The sequence below is a fragment of the Cnephaeus nilssonii genome, assembly GCF_951640355.1.
Source record: "Cnephaeus nilssonii genome assembly, chromosome: 16".
Classification (NCBI taxonomy): domain Eukaryota; kingdom Metazoa; phylum Chordata; class Mammalia; order Chiroptera; family Vespertilionidae; genus Cnephaeus; species Cnephaeus nilssonii.
In genome coordinates this window covers 46818693-46838205 of record NC_137087.1, presented here as the reverse complement: position 1 = coordinate 46838205, position 19513 = coordinate 46818693, and the positions used below count along the sequence as shown (strand labels likewise).

The following is a 19513-nucleotide window of genomic DNA, read 5'->3' as shown; positions in this document are numbered from 1 at the left end:
TATCTAAATAACAAGTAATATGCTTTTGCTATTTCCCCTCAAGGACAATATATCATTTTTTGAAGTCTAATTAATACATACTGCTGGGGGCTAAATTCCAGCAGGTCATAAATGCAAGAAGTTCATCAAAAGGTTAGTGAACCTTGAGGCTTCAGCAGGGCTGAATCATATTACCTGCTGCTGGAATAGCTAAAAGCACTTCCCCAAACCTGAAGATTTGCATATATTATTGCCTGCTGCCAGACAGCTGAGGGCAGTTCCCCCAACCTGATAATCTTACTATTTACCAAACCTTACCTTTGATATGTATATCTGCTTTGCTATAGGGAAAAATGTGTGAAAAAAAAGAGCCCTGGGTGCAGAGATTCGGAGAACTTGGTTACTGAAGCTAGGTCTCCTCTGGCTCCCCAAAATGCCTTCCAAATTTATATTTCATATCTAGTCTCTTTATTAATTTACTCGCAGCCCTTCTCCAGATTCCTGAAACCTTTTAGATGCTGAGAAACACCCGGTAATATACTATTATATTAATTTTAGGTATATAGCATCCAAGGACAATATCTTATTAATAACAAATGCTCTTATAGAACATTTTACCTTTTTTATCTTCTTTATTTACTGAAGTATATAAGTTTACATACCATAAAATGTATAAATCTTAAGTATACATCTTGGTGATAATAATATAATAATGTAATAATAATGATTCTACAATGTTAGTTACATAGATCTGATGATACTGACCTTAAAAAAACTTGTGTGATTTATATCAGTAATCATTGCTAAGCAGCTTTTATTCACAGTTTGGGAGACATCATAGTACATATTCTAATATGAAGTTGATTTTCCGAAAAAAAAAGGATTACAAAGAAATAAATAGTCCAAAGAAATCAAATGAGATGCATTACTCTGTATTGTACTTTTAATTGTGTCACCTGTTTTCCTTGTTTTTCTTTTCTAAAAGGAGGAAGAAATCTTATCAGTCCAATCACCATAGCATATCAGAAGGGAGGTGTGCTTGCTTCTGGAATTGTAATGTATTTTTTCTTAAAAATTAATTGCTTTCAAGAAAATATATAATTTCCATTTGTTGCCATTTACTATTATGAGCCATAATTTGGGATGGCAGGTTCTGTGTGATTATTAATTGAAGTTGTTTCCGTTTTGGGTGTTATTATATAACTTTTTGCTTTGAAGAATTTCAAATATATATAAAACTAGTGATCACAGTATAATGAACTACTCATTGCAAATAGGCAAAAATAAAATTTTTAAAAACCATGCCTCCCCCAAACACTTAATATCCATCACCCAATTCCATTCCTGTTTGTGCACTTAAAGTATGTTTTCAGATACAGCTGGAACCTTTTGTCAAAGCTTCAGCTTAGCCTCCTCTGTGTGCCCATTTCGTTTACCTGTATTATATATTACTAGTAGCCCTGTGCATGAATCCGTGCACCAGTAGGTCACTGCCGCCCTCCTGTAGCTCTCCACCCACTGCCCCACCCTCCTGTAGCTCCCCCTGCCCCCGCTTATAGCTTGCTGTCCTGCCCCCTCCTATTCCTCTCCACCACCTGCTTATAGTTCACTGTCCCACCCTCCTGCAGATCCGTGATTCGGTCATTACACCTCAGGGCATAACGGATAATTAGCATATTCCTCTCTTATTATATAGGATTGTCCATGGTAGAATTAGTATTAATAGCCACCATTTATTTGGTGCCAGGCACCATGCTAAGTGCTTGCTTGTATTAGCTTATTGTTCCTCACAATAACCCCATAAAGTAGAAATTATTGATGAAGAAACCATGTCTTACTGAGTTCACTCAGCCTCAGTACATATGACAAAGGTCAGACCATGTTACTTTTCCATGCTGTAGTAATCAGTGCTCAGGTTTGGAGCTGACCTACACTAAAATCTCAGGTCTATTGGTCCTGAGACTACTACTGCCACAAATCACATCTTTAGGACGCCAAGGGCAGCTAGTCAGTGTTGTCAAGGTAAGAGATGTAGCTCTATCAATGAGAAACAATCTGAAGCTCATAAACCTACACTCAGTTCATAATACCCTCCCCCCAAACTTGCAATGGACTACCCCCACTCCTACATTTAGTCTGCATTGAGTGTTTTCTTAAAACTAATTTAAAGGAATGATTTGAGCATCTGCTCTGGTGAGGGATAGAGAATGATGAAAGCACCTGGTATGTTCCCCCCTATTCCCCCAGTGTATGAACCCAGCAGTCTCACAAATGCTTATTCTTAATTGTAATGGGGTCTAATCTAGAAATTATGGATGCATTTGCCGACAGCCTCTTCACTATTGTAGAAGTAACTCAAATTCCTCTTGAGTGGTAAAATTTACCTAAATCTGTTCATGATCAACCAAGCAACTAACTCTTTTTTATTGCATACTGGAAGAATATAAAGGAAACAAACAGCACACTCCCTATCCTTGGGCCATTTAGGGAGATAAGAAATTACATATAACAATGATTAAAGAACACTGAGACTAGTGTCCTTTGAGGTAAGGAGATTGTTATATATACAATCCACACAATAAACTGTGCCTCATTTGCCCCGCCTTCTGTATAATAAAGGAGATGATAAGAAGATAGATGCTAGAAAAGTTCAAAGAAAGGAGAGGTCAGTAAAATTTTAGGTAATTGAAAAATTTATCACCAAAGAGATAAAATTGAAACTTGATCAGGAACCATGGTTAAAAGTTGTCTTGATAGCCCTAGCTGGTTTTGTTCAGTGGATAGAGCGCATCGGCCTGTGGACTGAAGGGTCCCAGATTCGATTCCAGTTAAGGGCACATGCCTGGGTTGCAGGCTCCATCCTCAGTAAGGGGCGTGCAGGAGGCAGCCAATCAATGATTCTCTCTCATCATTGATGTTTCTATCTCTCCCTCTCCCTCCCTCTCTGAAATCAATAAAAATATATAAAAATAAATAAATAAAATAAAAGCTGTTGAACAAAATATGTTACTCAAAAAAAGTTACTTAAATAAAGGTAAGAAGATAGGGCATTCTAGATAATGTAAACACAGATTATTCCAAAAATAAACATTAGTTGGTAATAAGTCTTAGCTTGTCTGATAATGAAAGTATACTATGCAATGACTGAAACTGATTTTTCTTCATTTATCTCATTGTTTTTTATCTGTAGGATGGCTTTGTTTATTCTTTTACTATTAAAGATGCAAATTACAAAGTAGAAGATTTTCTTCAGGTTGAAGAGCCTGTGGAGCATCTGATGTTTTCTCCCAGTTACAAAATGTTGCTGATTCAAACAGGGAAGGTATACTAGATGGCCATTTCTTAGTATGCAGTTTTCAGATATTGTTATACTAGAGGCCCGTTGCATGAAGAGATTCATGCAATAGGCCTTCCTTCCCTTGGCTTCTAGCACCAGTTTTCCTCTGGCACCTGGGACCCAGGCCTTTGCGCCGGCCGGAGTCTGCCGCCTTTGCTGCAGACTCTGGCCAGAGTCTGCCTTCTTCGTCTTTGCTACAGGCTCCAGCCACAGTCTGCAGTCTTCACTTCGCTGTGGCCAGAGTGCCACTCCTGGAGATCCCTTCACCCCCCGCCATCCCTCTCATAGCAGGCGTCCTGCCCTGCCTGGAGCAGCTGGGCAGCCGCCATCTTTCTCTTTCTAATTTGCATATTCCCTCCTGATTGGCTGGTGGGCGTAGCAGAGTGATAGTTAATTTGCATGTTTCTCTTTTATTAGTGTAGATCACTAGAGGCCAGTGCACAAGATTTGTGCACTGGTGTGGGGGGGTCCCTCAACCCAGCCTGTGCCCTCTCGCAGTCCGAGAGCCCTCGGGGGATGTCTGACTGATGGCTTAGTCCTGCCGTCAGTCCGACATCCTTGGCGCTGCCTGCCGCGGAGGCAAGAGAGGCTTCTGCCACCACCACTGCACTTGCCAGCCATGAGCCTGGCTTGTGGCTGAGTGGTGCTCCCCCTGTGGGAGCGCACTGACCACCAGGGGGCAGCTCCTGCATTGAGCATCTGCCCCCTGGTGGTCAGTGCATGTCATAGCAACCAGTTGTTCTGCTGTCTGGTCAATTTGCATATTACCCTTTTATTATATAGGACTAGAGGCCCGATGCACAAAAATCATGCAAGAGTAGGCCTTCCTTCCCCTGGCTGCTGGCACTGGCTTCCCTCTGGCACCTGGAACCCAGGCTTCCGTCCAGCCACCGGCAGGCACCTGGGACCCGGGCTTCCCTCACAGTCCCGGCTTTGTCCGGAAGGTTGCCCGGAAGGACATCCAGTCTAATTAGTATATTACGCTTTTATTATTATAGATTGCATGACAGGAATGAAGGGCAGAGTATGCTGCATAATGATACTCTCCAGAGTCAGGACTCATTTAAGTTGCCAATAAAAAAGGAAGAATTGAAAAGGCTTTACTAGCAAAGGGAACTTTGTTTTTGTGCATGTAACTGAAAGGGCAAGTTCACCTGAATCCAGGAGCTCCCATAAAGCCACTGGCCTGTTTCTCTGCCATCTCTTGGCTGTTTCCTCTTGGCTGTCCCCTTCCCATGCAGAGTCACCCCTGTGGTGTCCATGACTGTAGTTTATAGTTCTTTTTGTTGACCTTGATGGAAAGATACCAAATGGAAAAAATGAATCTAGACTCTTGGTACTAATTTGGGTCACCTCTCTCACCATGTATCAATTACTATGTCCATATGGATTCTAGGCTCTGATTGGCTAGGCCTACTCTTGGACCCTGGATAGAGTTAACCCACCCAAACATGGACTGAGATTGGGGTCATGAGTGGTTCTCTAAGGAAAATATGGGTTCTATAAGAGAAGAGAGGGGAATAAATGCAGGATAAAACCAAATGTCCAATTATACTGTTAGAAAGACTCCTAATTAATGGAATGACCTTCAAAGGTCAAGATTAGCAGCAGTTTATATTGTTAGGCAACAATTTTAGATGAATTACAAGCATAGTAGTGCAATGATTTTCTGCCTAAAAATTTTTTTGAATTTAAATATGGAAAGACTTCAGTTTCTGATAATTACCAGAAGTTAAAACAACTGTACTCACTATCTATATATATAAAAGGGTAAGTGTCCATTTGTCCAACCGGTAGCTATGATGCACACTGACCACCAGGGGGCAGATGCTCAATGCAAGAGCTGCCATGACGTGCACTGGCCATCCTATATAATCCTATATAATAAAAGGCTAATATGCAAATCGACTGAATGGTGGAATGACCAGTTGCTATTATGCGCACTGACCATCAGGGGGCAGACGCTCAATGCAGGAGCTGCCCCCTGGTGGTCAGTGCACTCCCACAGGGGGAGCGCTGCTCAGCCAGAGCCAGGTTCACAGCTGGCAAGTGCAGTGGCTGTGGCAGGAGCCTCTCCTGCCTCCGTGGCAGCGCTAAGGATGTTCGACTATCAGCTTAGGCCTGCTCCCCATAGGAAAGGGCCTAAGCTGGCAGTCAGACATCCTCCAAGGGCTCCCAGACTGCGAGAGGGCTCAGGTCAGGCTGAGGGACCCACTGCCCCCAAGTGCACAAATTTCGTGCACCGGGACTCTAGTTTAAAAACTAGACCACAGACCTGGCACCTACAAACCAACACTCGGCTTCCCCCAAGTAGAACACAGGCCCTGCCACCACCCCAGAGAGACACCCCACCAAATTGCAGCCAACACTGCCACGACCCCATGGCGCAAAATGCGGCCCACAGCCCAGCCCAGCCTGGAAATGGTTGCTGTGGGTGCTGGGTAATGATGACATGTAGCAATACCTGGCTTCCTCTTCCTAGCAACTAGCCTCCTTCAAGTTTCTTCAGCCCAGGAACCCAACTTGCTTTATAGCCAGGTGCAAACATTTTACAACTTAACCAAATGTTTGTGAAGCATTTTCCTGTGCCTCATCTCATTTGATCCTCACAGAAGTTCTGGCGTAGGTAGATAGGAGACTCTGTAGAATCCTATATTCTTTTCATTAGCAAGATGCAAATAGCAATATTAAAATATTTCTTCTAATTAATTTCCTTTCAATGTGCATGAATCCATGCATCAGGACACTAGTGTTTTAATAAATAGCAATTAAATGGCAAACTTAAAATATTTAGAACATGAAATTATTTTTTTTAAATGTAACATAACAGAAAGGAGAAAGCCCCAAATAGAACTTCTAAAAAAAGAAAAATATACTGACAAAGTAAAAATTAAATGAATATGTCTGATAGAAATTGGACATAGCCAAAGAGAGAATTAATAAACTGGAAAACAGAAGTTATTCAGAATATAGTCCAGAGCCACAAAAGGGTAGGAAATATGGAAGGAAGGGTATGAGATATGAAAGATACAGTAAAAAGATCTAACATATGTTTGATTAAAATCCCAGAGAGGAGAGAATGGGACAGAGGCAATACTTAAAAAGATATTTTACAGAACTGATTAAAGACATGAATTTACAGATTCAAGAGGCCCAGTGAATCCTAAGCAGGAGACATAAAAAGATATCCACCTTAGACTTAACAAAGTGAAATTGTTGAAAACCAAGGCAAAGAGAAAATCTTAAAAGAAGTCAGAGAGAAAAGCAGGTTATTTCAAAGGAATTTCAATTACACTAACTGCTGGCGTCTATGTGGCAATAATATAAGTAAGAAATAGTGACTATATCTTCCATGTGATGATCAGCACACTGTGGCCAGATCCCCCAGTAGAATGTAAGCTGCTTGAGGACAGAGGCTTTATATCTATGTGGTCCTCTGATGTAGCCCTAGCATGCAGAGCAATGTCTGGCACAGTGTACCCATTTAATATTTGTTGAAATATTAATGACACATAAAATCAGTAAATATCTACCAGATTTTAGACTCTACTCAAAAAAGAATTGTTTTTTTTATATAAAGAAGAACAAAAATATTCATGTTTAACTCAAACTTGAAGAACTTGTGATTAGTAGAAAACAGACTTCTTATTGCTAGTTAAGTGACCATACCATATTACAGTTACTTGGCAGAGATGCATAACTTACAGGATAGATTTTTTTTTTTTAGAAGTGAATTTGGAAGCTGGGAATGGTAAACAAGTCATAAAGTGACAGCTTCAGCCACATCTTCACAATTTCCACAAAGGCTTATTAAAAGTGTTCATTGGTGTCCACCATGATCTAGTATGTGACAGGATTTAGTTCATCATAACAATTTTTCTAGTTTTCCACATTTCTCAAATTTTCTACATCAACAGACATTATTTTTATTTTTTTACCGTTATTATGTACTTTATTACATATACCTTTACTATTAAAAATATATATCTTTAAGATAAATATATTATTTACACAAATGGCTTTGTACAGGTCTCCCTGTGCACAACAGACATTATTTTTAAGTCAGAAAAAATGTTTTTTTGTTATGTTTTATAACTTAAAAAACTAATGCCTGGAATTGAAAAAAAGAATAAAGTCGCACTTATTGATTATGATGAGTGAATCAATAAAGATATTATGCATCTAGATTTCAAGATTCTCAAGGTCAGTGCCTTAAGGAGTTGATCTCTAATATTCCATCACCTAGTCCCATTTAGTGCTTTACTCACAGGAGGCATTTAATACGTATTTGTTGAACTGCTCACACAACAATTCCATTAATTGCCTTTCTTTTTTTTTTTTCTTTTGGTATATTTAAAGGGATCTATTTATATTTACACTTTTGGCGAGGAGCCAACCTTGGATAAAATCCTAGAGGCTTGTGATGGGAAATTTCAAGCAATTGACTTGATCACACCTGGAAATGAATATTGCATGGTAAGGAATATTTTATTGTATCACGGTAGGATTTTAAGATGAGATTTTGGAAGTTTATGTGCAAACTGATGCAAATAGGAGGTAGAGATTGTTCTTGAAGATGTGGTAGAAATGCCAACCACTTTCATCATCAAATGTATTCCCAAGTTAGAATGACATCATCATGTTGGGACTCCAGCATATCTTACCTTATAATAGAGAAACATGCAAATTGACCGCACCTCCGCTATGCCCACGATTGGGCTAGCAGGAGGCTGGGGGCGGGACTCCGGGTGGCATATCTGCCGTTGAGAAGATCAAGATGGCGGTGCTCAGTGGCCGGGCCCATGCCGCCACTCGGGGGTGCCTGGGGCGATCGGCACCCCGGGGGGGCGTGGCCGGGCCCATGCCGCCGCTCCCGGGGGTGCCTGGGGCCATCGGCACCCCGGGGGGGCGTGGCCGGGCCCATCGGCACCCCGGGGGGCGTGTCCGGGCCCCTCCCGCCCCTTCCGGGGTTGATCGGCCACCTGGGGGGGCGTGGCCCTGCCTCTCCCGCCCCTCCCGGGGGTCCCGGGGGGTGATCGGCCACCCGGGGGGGCGTGGCCAGCCCCTCCCGCCCCTCCCGACCCTCCCGGGGGTCCTGGAGCCGATCGGCCACCAGGTGGGGCGTGGCCCGGCCCCTCCCGCCCCTCCCGGGGGTTCCGGGGGTCGATCGGCCACCTGGGGGGGCGTGGCCCGGCCCCTCCCGCCGCTCCCGGGGGTCCCAGGGGCCGAGGCTTTCCGGGCCTTGGGCACCAGTGGGCAGCCTGCACCGATCGCAGGAAACCACTGGGGGTCGGCTCCTGCGATCCTTAGCAAGGATGTTGGGTGCCGCTGAGCCCAAGGCCACCGCCCGGGGCCAAGCCCTGACCCTGAAAAAGGCAGAAGGCGGTGGCCACAGCCAAGGCCTGGGTCCCTGGTGCCGGCAGAAAACTGGTGCAGGCAGCCAGGTGAATGAAGGTCTATTGCACGAATCTTCGTGCAAACGGGCTACTAGTTAATTTATATTGCCAAAGCAACAGAAATTTTAGGAGCCATTCTGTTTGCATTCACCATACAAACTTTCCAAGCCAGACCTTGAAACAGATTTATCACTAATGAGTCATCAACACTGGTTTAATTATTAGTATTTACCCTCTTTCAAAGTGATGCAGTACCATCTGAAGATGAAAATGAAAGAGCTGCCATGCACAAAACATAAATTTCATCTACTTAGGAAAAAGCCCACCCTCTACATTTAGAAAAGAAACCTCTACATTTAGAAAAGAAACTTTTTTTCAAGGTTTTTAACTATTTACCTATTGCTGATCTCAAGAAACATATTTTACTTTTCATATGATTTATCAACAAATCCATTAAGATTTGGGGAGTTCTAACAAGTAAAAAATACATAGATTATGGAATAGTTAACATTTAAATTTTCTTCCAATCTTGAGGTTCTGATTATATGATTTTTCCTCCAGGTGGTCTCTGATAAGCATTATGTATATTCATATGTTTGTTTCAACTCAATTAAAAATTCCATACAGGATTTTCACATTTAGGGTTTAGATACTTGATCCACATTTTCATGTTACCTACTCCATAGTAATAAAAAAAACAGAAATCATACCACATTGCAGTTACTTTAAGCTGCTTTCAGTCTTGATCTTGTGAAAAAGTAAAAGTTATTTGTAAAAATGAACAATATGAACTCCAGGATTCCAGTCCAGCATGTAAGGAGCCTCACAACAAGAAAAAAGCTGAATGAATTTAAAATCAGTAATTCTTCTTAGATCCATCAGATTGAGGTCATAGGGAAGAGCTCTGCCCCCAAAATTATAGAGACAGATAGACAGACAGACAAATACAGAGAATCACAGCTTATGGAGCTGATGCCCAGAAGTAGAAACCATGCTGGAGCCAGTACCAGGGCGATTGCAATGGAAAAATATGCACATCTCAGACCTTATTTAAGAAATCTCATGGGAAATCCAAAAACAACAGGGGGAAACAAAAAATAAGAATACCAAAGGAAGCAACCAAGATGTCCTTCAATAGGAGAATGGATATACAAATTGTGGTACATCTATACAATAGAATATTATTCATCACTCAAAAGAAATGAGCTATTAAGCTATGAAAAACATAGAGGAAACTTAAATGCATATTGCTAAGTGAAAGAAGCCAATTTGATAAGGCTGAATGATTCCCTCTATATGACATTCTGGAAACAGCAAAACTATGGAGAGAAAAAGATCATTGGTTTCCAGGGGTCCAGTGGGGAGGGAGGGAGGAAAGGATGAAGAGGTGAAGCAGAGGATTTTTAGGGCAGTGAAACTATTCTGTATGATCCTGTGATGGTGGCTACATGTCATTATACATTTGTCAAAACCCATAGAATGTGTAACACAAATAGTGAACCATAATGTAAACTATGGGCTTTAGTCAATAATAATGTATCAATATTGGCTCATCAATTGTAACAAATGCACCACATTAATACACAATAATACAATAGGGGAATTGTGTATATGGGGGAGAAGGAAAGTCTCTGTGCTTTCTGCTCAAATTTTCTGTCATCCTAAAATTGCTCTTAAAAACAAAGTCTATTAGTTAAATCAATAATGTATGATTTTCTATTTCTAGGTTTATTCATTAGACAATAATCCCACTGAATTTTAATTTTATCTCAATTATGTCACACATAAAAAGTATTTTACTTTTCTAATCCTAATTAGTAATTATGTTAGTTAAGTCATATTAAAAATGGTAGTTAATGTTTGTTAAAATCAGAAGTATTGATGTTGAGATTGTGAAGTAATTATAATCCACATAAGTAAAATAAAATTTTATACTAAATAATCAGAGTGATAGACATACTAGAGAAGCATTTAGAACATGCTTCCAAAACAGAGTCTTGTTTTCCACTTAGAGTTTTATTTTTAATTTTTTTTTGCAGACAGTCACGTATTCAGGGGAAGTTTGTATTTGGTGGATAGAGGATGGTACTTGTGTCAGCAGGCTTTCTCTAAACACCCATGTAAGTATACCTTATAAATGGACTTTTAAAAATATATTGCATTCTAACCCAATCTACTTTTGCATATTCACCTGTCAATAGTCTGTGGCAATACAGTTTAAGATGCCTTATTGCATTTTTACCTTATATATTTAGAGTAATTCTTGTGTATATAAGGTTGGAACTTGAGGTACTACATTGGTGTATAGGAAAGGAAAAGTTTTTCTGTGATTGCAGTTATTTCTGAAATTCTAATGGTTTCTCTCTCATTCATGGTATAATTTCATTGTGGATTGACAGGGTCTCTGCTCCACACAGGCTCTCAGGGAGACAGGCCGATGGAGGCTCCACCAACGAATAGCATGGCAAGAGAGTGCTAGAGGGTCTTGAATTCGCAGTTAAGTGCTTTTACTCAGAAATAAAATATCCTCTTGGCCATAACTAGTTAAATGGCCCCATCTAAACTCAAGGGGATTGAAGTTAGAAATGAAAGAAAATTGCCATTGTAAGCAGCTTGAACCAAAAATTAAAAAGTAGGGGTTTTGGTTTAAAAGGCTATAAAATATAGAACTTGTCTGGCCTCAGCTGAGGCTCAATCCAGCAACTCAAATGGTATTACCAAGAATCTTCTTTTCTGTCTGAGTACTATGTGTTTAGTTTTAACTTAGGCTTCATTTAGTGGTACCTAAATGCCACAGGTGCCAAGCCCACATCAGACTATCAGGAAAGAGAGCCTACTACAGTAGGAGGAGGAAGAGAAAAGAACTTTCTCCTTTTTATTTATTTTTTATTTTTAAAGCTTCCCCTTTTTAGAAGGCTTAGTAAATGTCTTCTAATATCTTAAATATCCCTGAACTAATCACTGTGGACAAGGGGATGCGAAATGCTCATTGGCTTAAGCTCAGCCATGAAATGAGAGTCAGATCTATTCCACTCAACCCTGAAAATAGGAGAGCGTTTCTCAATGGATAATCACAAAATTGTCTAGTAGTTACGGGGAAATAAAGTACAGCATAGTGAATATATTCAATAATATATATAACTATATATGGTACAAGGTAGATACTTGAAATATTGGGGGGACCACTTTGTAAATTATGATTGTCCAATCACTATGCTGTACATCTGAAACTAATACAAAATAATGTTGACTGGAAACTGTAATTAAAAAATAAAATTAGCCTGGCTGGTGTGGATCAGTGGTTGAGCATCAGCCTATGAACTAAGAGGTGCTGGTTCAATTCCCGGTCAGGGTGCATGTTCAGGTTGCGGGCTGATCCCTAGTGGGGGATGTGCAGGAGACAACTATCTATGTTTCTCTCTCATTGACATTTCTATCTCTGTCTCCCTCACTATCTAAAAAATCCATTAAAATATTTTTTATTATAGCCCTAACTGGTTTGGCTCAGTGGGTAGAGCGTCGGCCTGCGGACTCAAGGGTCCCAGGATCGATTCCGGTCAAGGGCATGTAACTTGGTTGCGGGCACATCCCCAGTAGGGGGTGTGCAGGAGGCAGCTGGTCGATGTTTCTCTCTCATAGATGTTTCTAACTCTTTATCCCTCTCCCTTCCTCTCTGTAAAAAAATCAATAAAATACATATTTAAAAAATATTTTTTATTATAAATCTTTATTGTTCAGATTATTCAAGTTGTTCCTTCCCCCCCCATAGCTCCCCTCCACCCAGTTCCCACCCCAACCCCTGCCCTAACACCCCCCCCCCAAGTCCTCATCCATAGGTGTACGGTTTTTGTTCAGTCTCTTGCCGCACCCCCCACACCCGCTACCCCCAAGAATTGTCAGTCCACTCCCTTTCTATGCCCCTGATTCTATTATATTCACCAGTTTATTCTGTTCATCAGATTTTTTTATTCACTTGATTTTTAGATTCACTTGTTGATAGATATGTATTTGTTGTCACTTTGTTGTTCATCATTTTTACCTTTACCTTTTTCTTCTTCCTCCTCTTCTTAAAGAATACCCTTCAGCATTTCATATAATACTGGTTTGGTGGTGATGAACTCCTTTAGCTTTTTCTTATCTGTGAAGCTCTTTATCTGACCTTCCATTCTGAATGATAGCTTTGCTGGGTAGAGTAATCTTGGTTGTAAGTTCTTGCTATTCATCACTTTGAATATGTCTTACCACTCCCTTCTGGCCTGCATAGTTTCTGCTGAGAAATCAGCTAACAATCATATGGGTACTTCCTTGTAGGTAATTAACTGTTTTTCTCTTGCTGCTTTTAATATTCTCTCTTTGTTTTTGCTCTTGGCATTTTAATTATGATGTGTCTTGGTGTGGTCCTCTGGATTCCTTTTGTTTGGGGTTCTCTGTGCTTCCTGGACTTGTAAGTCTATTTTTTTCACCAGGTAGGGGAGGTTTTCTGTCATTAATTCTTCAAATAGATTTTCAGTACCTTGCTCTATCTCTTCTTCTGGCGCCCCAATAATTGAATGTTGGTACGCTCAAAGTTGTCCCAGAGGCTCCTTACACTATCTTCATATTTTTGGATTCTTTTCTCTTTTTGCTTTTCCAGTTGGGTGTTTTTTGCTTCTTTGTATTTCAAATCTTTGACTTGATTCTTGAGATACTCTAGTCTGCTGTTGGATCTCTGTATATTATTCTTTATTTCAGTCAGTATATGCTTAATTTCTAGTTGGTCCTTTTTCATATCCTTGAGGGTCTCACTATATTTCTCAGAGGTTTCTAGAAGATTCTTGAGTAACCTTATAACCGTGGTTTTGAACTCTATATCCAGTAGTTTGCTTTCCTCCATTTCTTTCATTTGTGACCTGTTTCTTTGTCTCCGCATTTTGGTTGCTTCCCTGTGTTGATAGAGTGGCTTTGTGTGCTAGGTGTCCTATAGGGCCCAGTGGCTCAGCCTCCCCAGTTACCTGAGGTGGACACTCTTGGTGCACCCCTTTGTGGGCTGTGTGCACAGTCTTGTTGTAGTTAAGCCTTGATTGTTGTTGATATCCCTGGGAGGAATTGACCTCCAGGCCAATTGGCTGTGAGAATCAGCTGTGTCTACGATGGGAGAACTTCTGTGCTGGAGACACCCTTATGGGGCAAGACTTGTTTCAGTGGGGCTTTGGCGCTCACTGAGTCTGCCCAGTGAGTGTGTCTCTTATGGATGTGAAGAGTTGTAATCTGGATGGTCTCACTCTGACCACTGTGTACACTGGCTCTTGGATCTCCAAGGAGATGCAAAGTCAGCCACTGCCTGAGGACACCCAGCAGGAGCTACTGAGAGATCTGCAGATTCCTCCTCTTTGTTTGGGGTTTGGAGGTGCCCAGATGAGGCCCACCTGTGAAGCAATGCAAGCTGCTGTCCAGCCTTGGGCCTTCTTTTGGAGGCTCTGGTGCTCTCTGACCCAGTTGCAGTATGTTAGGTTTTAGATTGCCAAAGGCCAGGCCATATGCAAAAGCCTCTGTGCACAGCTTGGGTGGGGTTGTAATTGGGTGGGTGGGGGTCTCAGGGAATCACCAGGGCAGAGAAAACAGCAATGGCTGACTGTCAGCCCTGCCCTCAAGAGGCCCCCGGGTCTCTGTGTCCCGCGGCACTATGCAGGAACAATGATCACTGCAAGCACCTCTGAGAGAAAGCCACCCTCGTGTTCCAGCCCGATGCCAGACAGTCCAGTTTCTCTCTGTGTGAGTCTGGGTCCCCAGAGTCTCACCCAGAACTGGAGTTCCAAGAAGTCAGGTGCTTGTGTCTTCCTCCCGATGGAAAAAGACAACAGCGTACTCAGTTGCCAGCCCCTTTCCGTGCGTGCCTCCGTACCTCTGCACTTCACTTCCACACCTCTGCACCTCCTCCCAGTGTCAGTGTGCTTTTCTCTTTCCTTCTAGTTGTATAATTTCCACTCAGCCAGTCTTCCTGTGGTTCTGGATGTTATCAGTTTTGTCTTTTAGTTGTAGTTTTGAAGTGGTTATGTGAGGCAGCAAGTTCAGCTGTTTACCTATGCCGCCATCTTGGTTTCTCTCCCATAAAAACATATTAAAAAAAAAACTTTAACATTCTATAAAAATGTCAAAAAGGTGCTAGGAATTTATTTTTAATTTCTTATTTTATTTTAAATTATTATTGGTGTAATTTTATAATCATTTAGGGATGAAAATGAAGCCATTGCTTAAAGTTTAAGAAATGTCTTTATATTTTTATCATTCTAAGTTTAGGATAAAAGAATAAGATGTACAGATTCCTGTGACTTATACAATTGGTTAGTTCAGAAATGTTGAATAGATAATTTGTCATACCACACAACACAAGTCACTCTTCTCTAATTCTGCAGGCTTTTCCAATAAACTGTAGAATTCTGATGTGTAGGAGATCTGGTTCGTTTTTTTGTTTTATTTTTTTGTGTGTGTGCTTGTTTGTGGGTTTTGTTTTGTTTTGTTTTTTGTTTTTGCACCATGAAGTTAAGATCTGGGGTTTATTTAAACAGACAACAGTTCTGGCTTGTTCTCCCTCCTCCTTCTCTGCGGCAGTGGGGACTGTAAATGGCTCTGTCCACTTCATTGATGTCCTGGAGACCGAATCCCCTGAGGAAATTCACATGGTCCATCTTTGTGACAGTGAAATTCATCACCTCCTGTAAGTACTTCCTGCTTCTGGAAGCAACGTTGTTAGACCTGTCTGTTGAGAATTCCAGTGGAGCCATAATTCCTTTACATTTTAAATTTTAAGTGTTTTGTTTTGGAAATTAATATATTGACCCTGTTCAGTGTTAAAAAAGTACAGAGGGATGTGTAGTGAAAAGTGTCCTACCCTTGTCCCTGAATCCCAGTTCTCCTCTCTGGAGGCAGCCTGTTCCCAATTTCTCAATTTCTCTTGTCTTCTTTCCAGAGATATTTTATCCATAAGCAAGCAAAAAGATGCAAACTTTCTTTTTTACACAAGTAATTATCAAGCACTTAGAGTGTGCCAGACACTTCTTTTATTTTTAAAATATATTTTATTGATTTTTTACAGAGAGGAAGGGAGAGGGATAGAGAGTTAGAAACATCGATGAGTTAGAAACATCGATGAGAGAGAAACATCGATCAGCTGCCTCCTGCACACTCCCTACTGGGAATGTGCCTGCAACCAAGGTACATGACCTTGACCGGAATCGAACCTGGGACCCTTGAGTCCATAGGCTGATGCTCTATCCACTGAGCCAAACTGGTTATGGCAAGACACTTCTATTATGTTAACTTTATGAGTTACTCGTATTGTCTCCCCTTTACAGCAGAGGAAGATGAGCACAAAGAGTTTAAATAACTTGCTTAATATTACACAGGTGTAAATGGCAAATGTTGGGATTGGAGCCCAGGCAGTGGGGCTCCAGTCATTGCCTCTCTCTAAATGGGAGCAAAACCATATACAGTGTTCTCCATCTCCTCCTCCTCCTCCCACTCCCCCCCCTCCTTCTCCCACTCCTCCTTCTCCCACTCCTCCTTCTCCCACTCCTCCTCTTCCTCCTCCTCCTCCTCCTCCTCCTCCTCCTCCTCCTCCTCCTCCTCCTTCTTCTTCTTCTTCTTCTTCTTCTTCTTCTTCTTCTTCTTCTTCTTCTTCTTCTTCACTTAATAGTGTATCTTGTAGAATGTTCTCTACCCATACAAAAAGACCCTCCTTGTTCTTTTTTACGGTTATGTAGTATTTCATTATACAAATATACTATAATTTTTAAAAGACAATATATTGGTGAGCATTTAGATGATTTTAAAACTTTTGAAGAAAGATTTAAGAAGACAGCATAGAGACATTGGGTTTGGACTCATGTACTATTATTATTACTTATTTATTTATTTTGTTAACTTATAATAGTAGTTTTAATAAGAACTGACATTTGTGTCCTGTCACACATTGTAGCTTATTGAATGTGATCCTCGCCCCACCAATCAGGAAGGTATTATGCTGTGCCTATTCCACAAATGAGGGAATTTAGGTTCAGTAACCACCCTCCAGTTACACCCTTTCTTCAGTGCCATGTTTTTGTTGCATCTTCTTTCTCAGATACCTTCTCTCTTACACTAATTTGTAATTTCCCCACTTTTTCTAACTTGATGAAGGTGGAGAACCATTTCACTACATCCTTCCTCCTCCTTCCAGGTACTAGTTCTGAAGGGTACTGACATGTACTCATCACTAATTTCAGAGTTGCTTATTTCCACTTGAAATATCTAGAAAGCTCTGTTGTTGTATTTCATTCACTTATCCTATATAATAAAACCCTAATATGCAAATCAACTGAATGGCAGAACGACCTGTCACTATGAAGCGCACTGATCACCAGGGGGTAGACGCTCAATGCAGGAGGTGCCCCCTAGTGGTCAGTGCATTCCCATAGCGGGAGCACGGCTCAGCCAGAAGCCAGGCTCACCCAAGCCGGCAGTCCGACATCCCCTGAGGAGTCTCGGATTGCAAGAGGGCGCAGGCCAAGCTGAGGGGACCCCCCCTCCCCCGCAGTGCACGAATGTCGTGCACCGGGCCTCTAGTGATGAAATAATTGCCCACCTTTAAGTGAATCTTTCTGACTGTGTTGAAATTTGGAAATAGCATTAACCTAGAATGCAATGATTACATTTATACGTACTCGCTTGGCTTTTATAAGGTCAGATAATATTGAAAATCACAGACCATTAGAATGACTGGGTTTGAATGGATCTCTGTGCTGTTGTCCAATAAATATTTACCATCTTATTAGTGAAACAAGTAAAATCAGATTTCTTCTTTTCCAGTTATGACCAGCGAGGAATGTATCTATTAGCTGGGACATTAGAAGGACACATCTTTGTTATCAATGCCAAACCCTCAAGCTCATTTCAGATTTTTGGATTCGTAGGTACTACATCAAATGCTTATTAATTTAAAATATTGGTCACTTTATTCCAAAGAACTAAAGGTGGTGAAAATGAGGCTATAGTGAAATAATTATTTGTGGCTTATTTTCTAAAAGAGAAACATTTAAATAACTGTTAAAAGTTACTTAGGAGAATTCCTATATCATATTTAGAGGTATTTGGTGTATCTGCTTGGTACATAGTTGATACTAAAGAAATTTTCTTGAATCAATCAATGAATTAATTAATGAAATGGCTAAATATTCCTAATGTTATTACAAAGAGAAGTTTGATTGTTTATCCCTGAAATATTTTTTAAAAATAATATTTGACCTCTATTTAATAAATATATTTAAAGAAAGTTTTATGACATGAGTCTTTAATGTTACCTCTTTAAGCAAAATGATATCCAGCTTTTTTCAATAATGTTTATTTAAATGCCCAAGTAAACCACATTTAGAGGCAAGATGGCATTTATATGATAAACAGTAAGAACTAATCTATATTCTCTCTGGCTTTATGTACTAAGTACATATATCTATTTCACCTGAATATATTTTTAAGATCCATTCACCTACAAGGTATAAAATGCTGAACTAGGCCCTGTGGGGCACGGAAAGGCCAAGGAGACAATTTAGTGGAGGAGGAATAAGCAGAGTGCTGTGTAGGCACAGAGGAAGAAGGAATTAATTCTGCCAGGTGTGAGGAAATGAGTGGAGGTAAAGGGGGGAACAGTGGGGGTTAGTGCAGAGGATGGGGAACAGTTTTCCAAGGGGTTAAAGTGTGGAGGATGGGCCATATTAGTATTTCATCTCAAGATGAAAGTTGGAGCAAAAGCCCTTGGAGTGGTAAGTCTGGTGTAATAAATAGGTAAGCAGAAAAGTTTACTAGGTGATAATTATGGCGATAAAGTCTGAAAGAAGACTAAGGGTCTTGAGTATCATTCCAAGGAGTCTGGATTTTGCTGTGGTTAAAGCGATATCATCAGAGGTTTTCAAGATGGAACTTGCGTGATTTGACTTAGTTTTTAGAGGATGACTCGGGCACAAATGTGAAGGATAGAACAGAAAGGCAAGAGAATGTAATAAAAAAGATGTTAGGCAATTATTCTGGTAGCCAGACATAAAGTGATATTAATCATAACAATAGCCAACTTTTATTGAGGGATTTCTGTGTTCTAAGCACTTGTTAGTTTATGTAATTCTTACAATTTTTATGAGGTAGGGACTATTATTATAGTACTAATTTACAGATGAGGCATTTGAAGAAGAGAGAGAGTAAGTGCTGTTCCAAGACATGCAACTAAGTAGTGGTGGAGTCAGGACTCAAACTCAGGAAGTCTGGCTTCAGGGCTCCTGCTGTTATCCACCGTGCACATACATACCCAGGCAGCAATCACAGAAAGAAAAAAGGAGGGAACAGCCCTGGCTGGTTTGGCTCAGTGGATAGAGCGTTGGCCTGCGGACTGAAGGGTCCCGAGTTCAATTCCAGTCAGGGGCGCATGCCTGGGTTGCGGGCTCGATCCCCAGTAGGGGGTGTGCAGGAGGCAGCTGATCAATGGTTCCCTCTCATCATTGATGTTTCTATCTCTCTCCCTCTCCTTTCCTCTCTGAAATAAAAAAATACATATTAAAAGAAAAAAAAAGGAGGGAACAGCTATGGGTGATGGGATTGGTAAGACTTGGTATTTGACTATATGAGAAAGGGCAAGAGCAACAATGACTCTAAATTTTCTAGTCTGCATGGTGAAAGTTAGTGATGTTATCAAATGAACTAAAAAGCCAAGAAAAAAGCAAATTATTGAGGTTGAGGAATAGAGTGAGCTGAAGAACTCTGTAGATTTGAAACCAATAAGCTCTTTATTCAGGGATCTTTA

At 40.8% G+C, this 19513-nt stretch overlaps 1 protein-coding gene across 1 annotated transcript in view; it reads left to right on the top strand.

Annotated features, from left to right (window-relative positions):
* CFAP43 (cilia and flagella associated protein 43) overlaps positions 1-19513 on the top strand; it is a gene marked incomplete at its 3' end in the record, with an annotated part of 88472 nt that overhangs the window by 22313 nt on the left and 46646 nt on the right. Inside the window, exons 7-12 of the mRNA XM_079794031.1 lie at positions 965-1032; positions 3170-3301; positions 7676-7792; positions 10752-10832; positions 15258-15406; positions 17536-17639. Of these exons, the coding sequence (XP_079650157.1) occupies positions 965-1032; positions 3170-3301; positions 7676-7792; positions 10752-10832; positions 15258-15406; positions 17536-17639 (651 nt within the window). The remainder of the gene's footprint in view (positions 1-964; positions 1033-3169; positions 3302-7675; positions 7793-10751; positions 10833-15257; positions 15407-17535; positions 17640-19513) is intronic.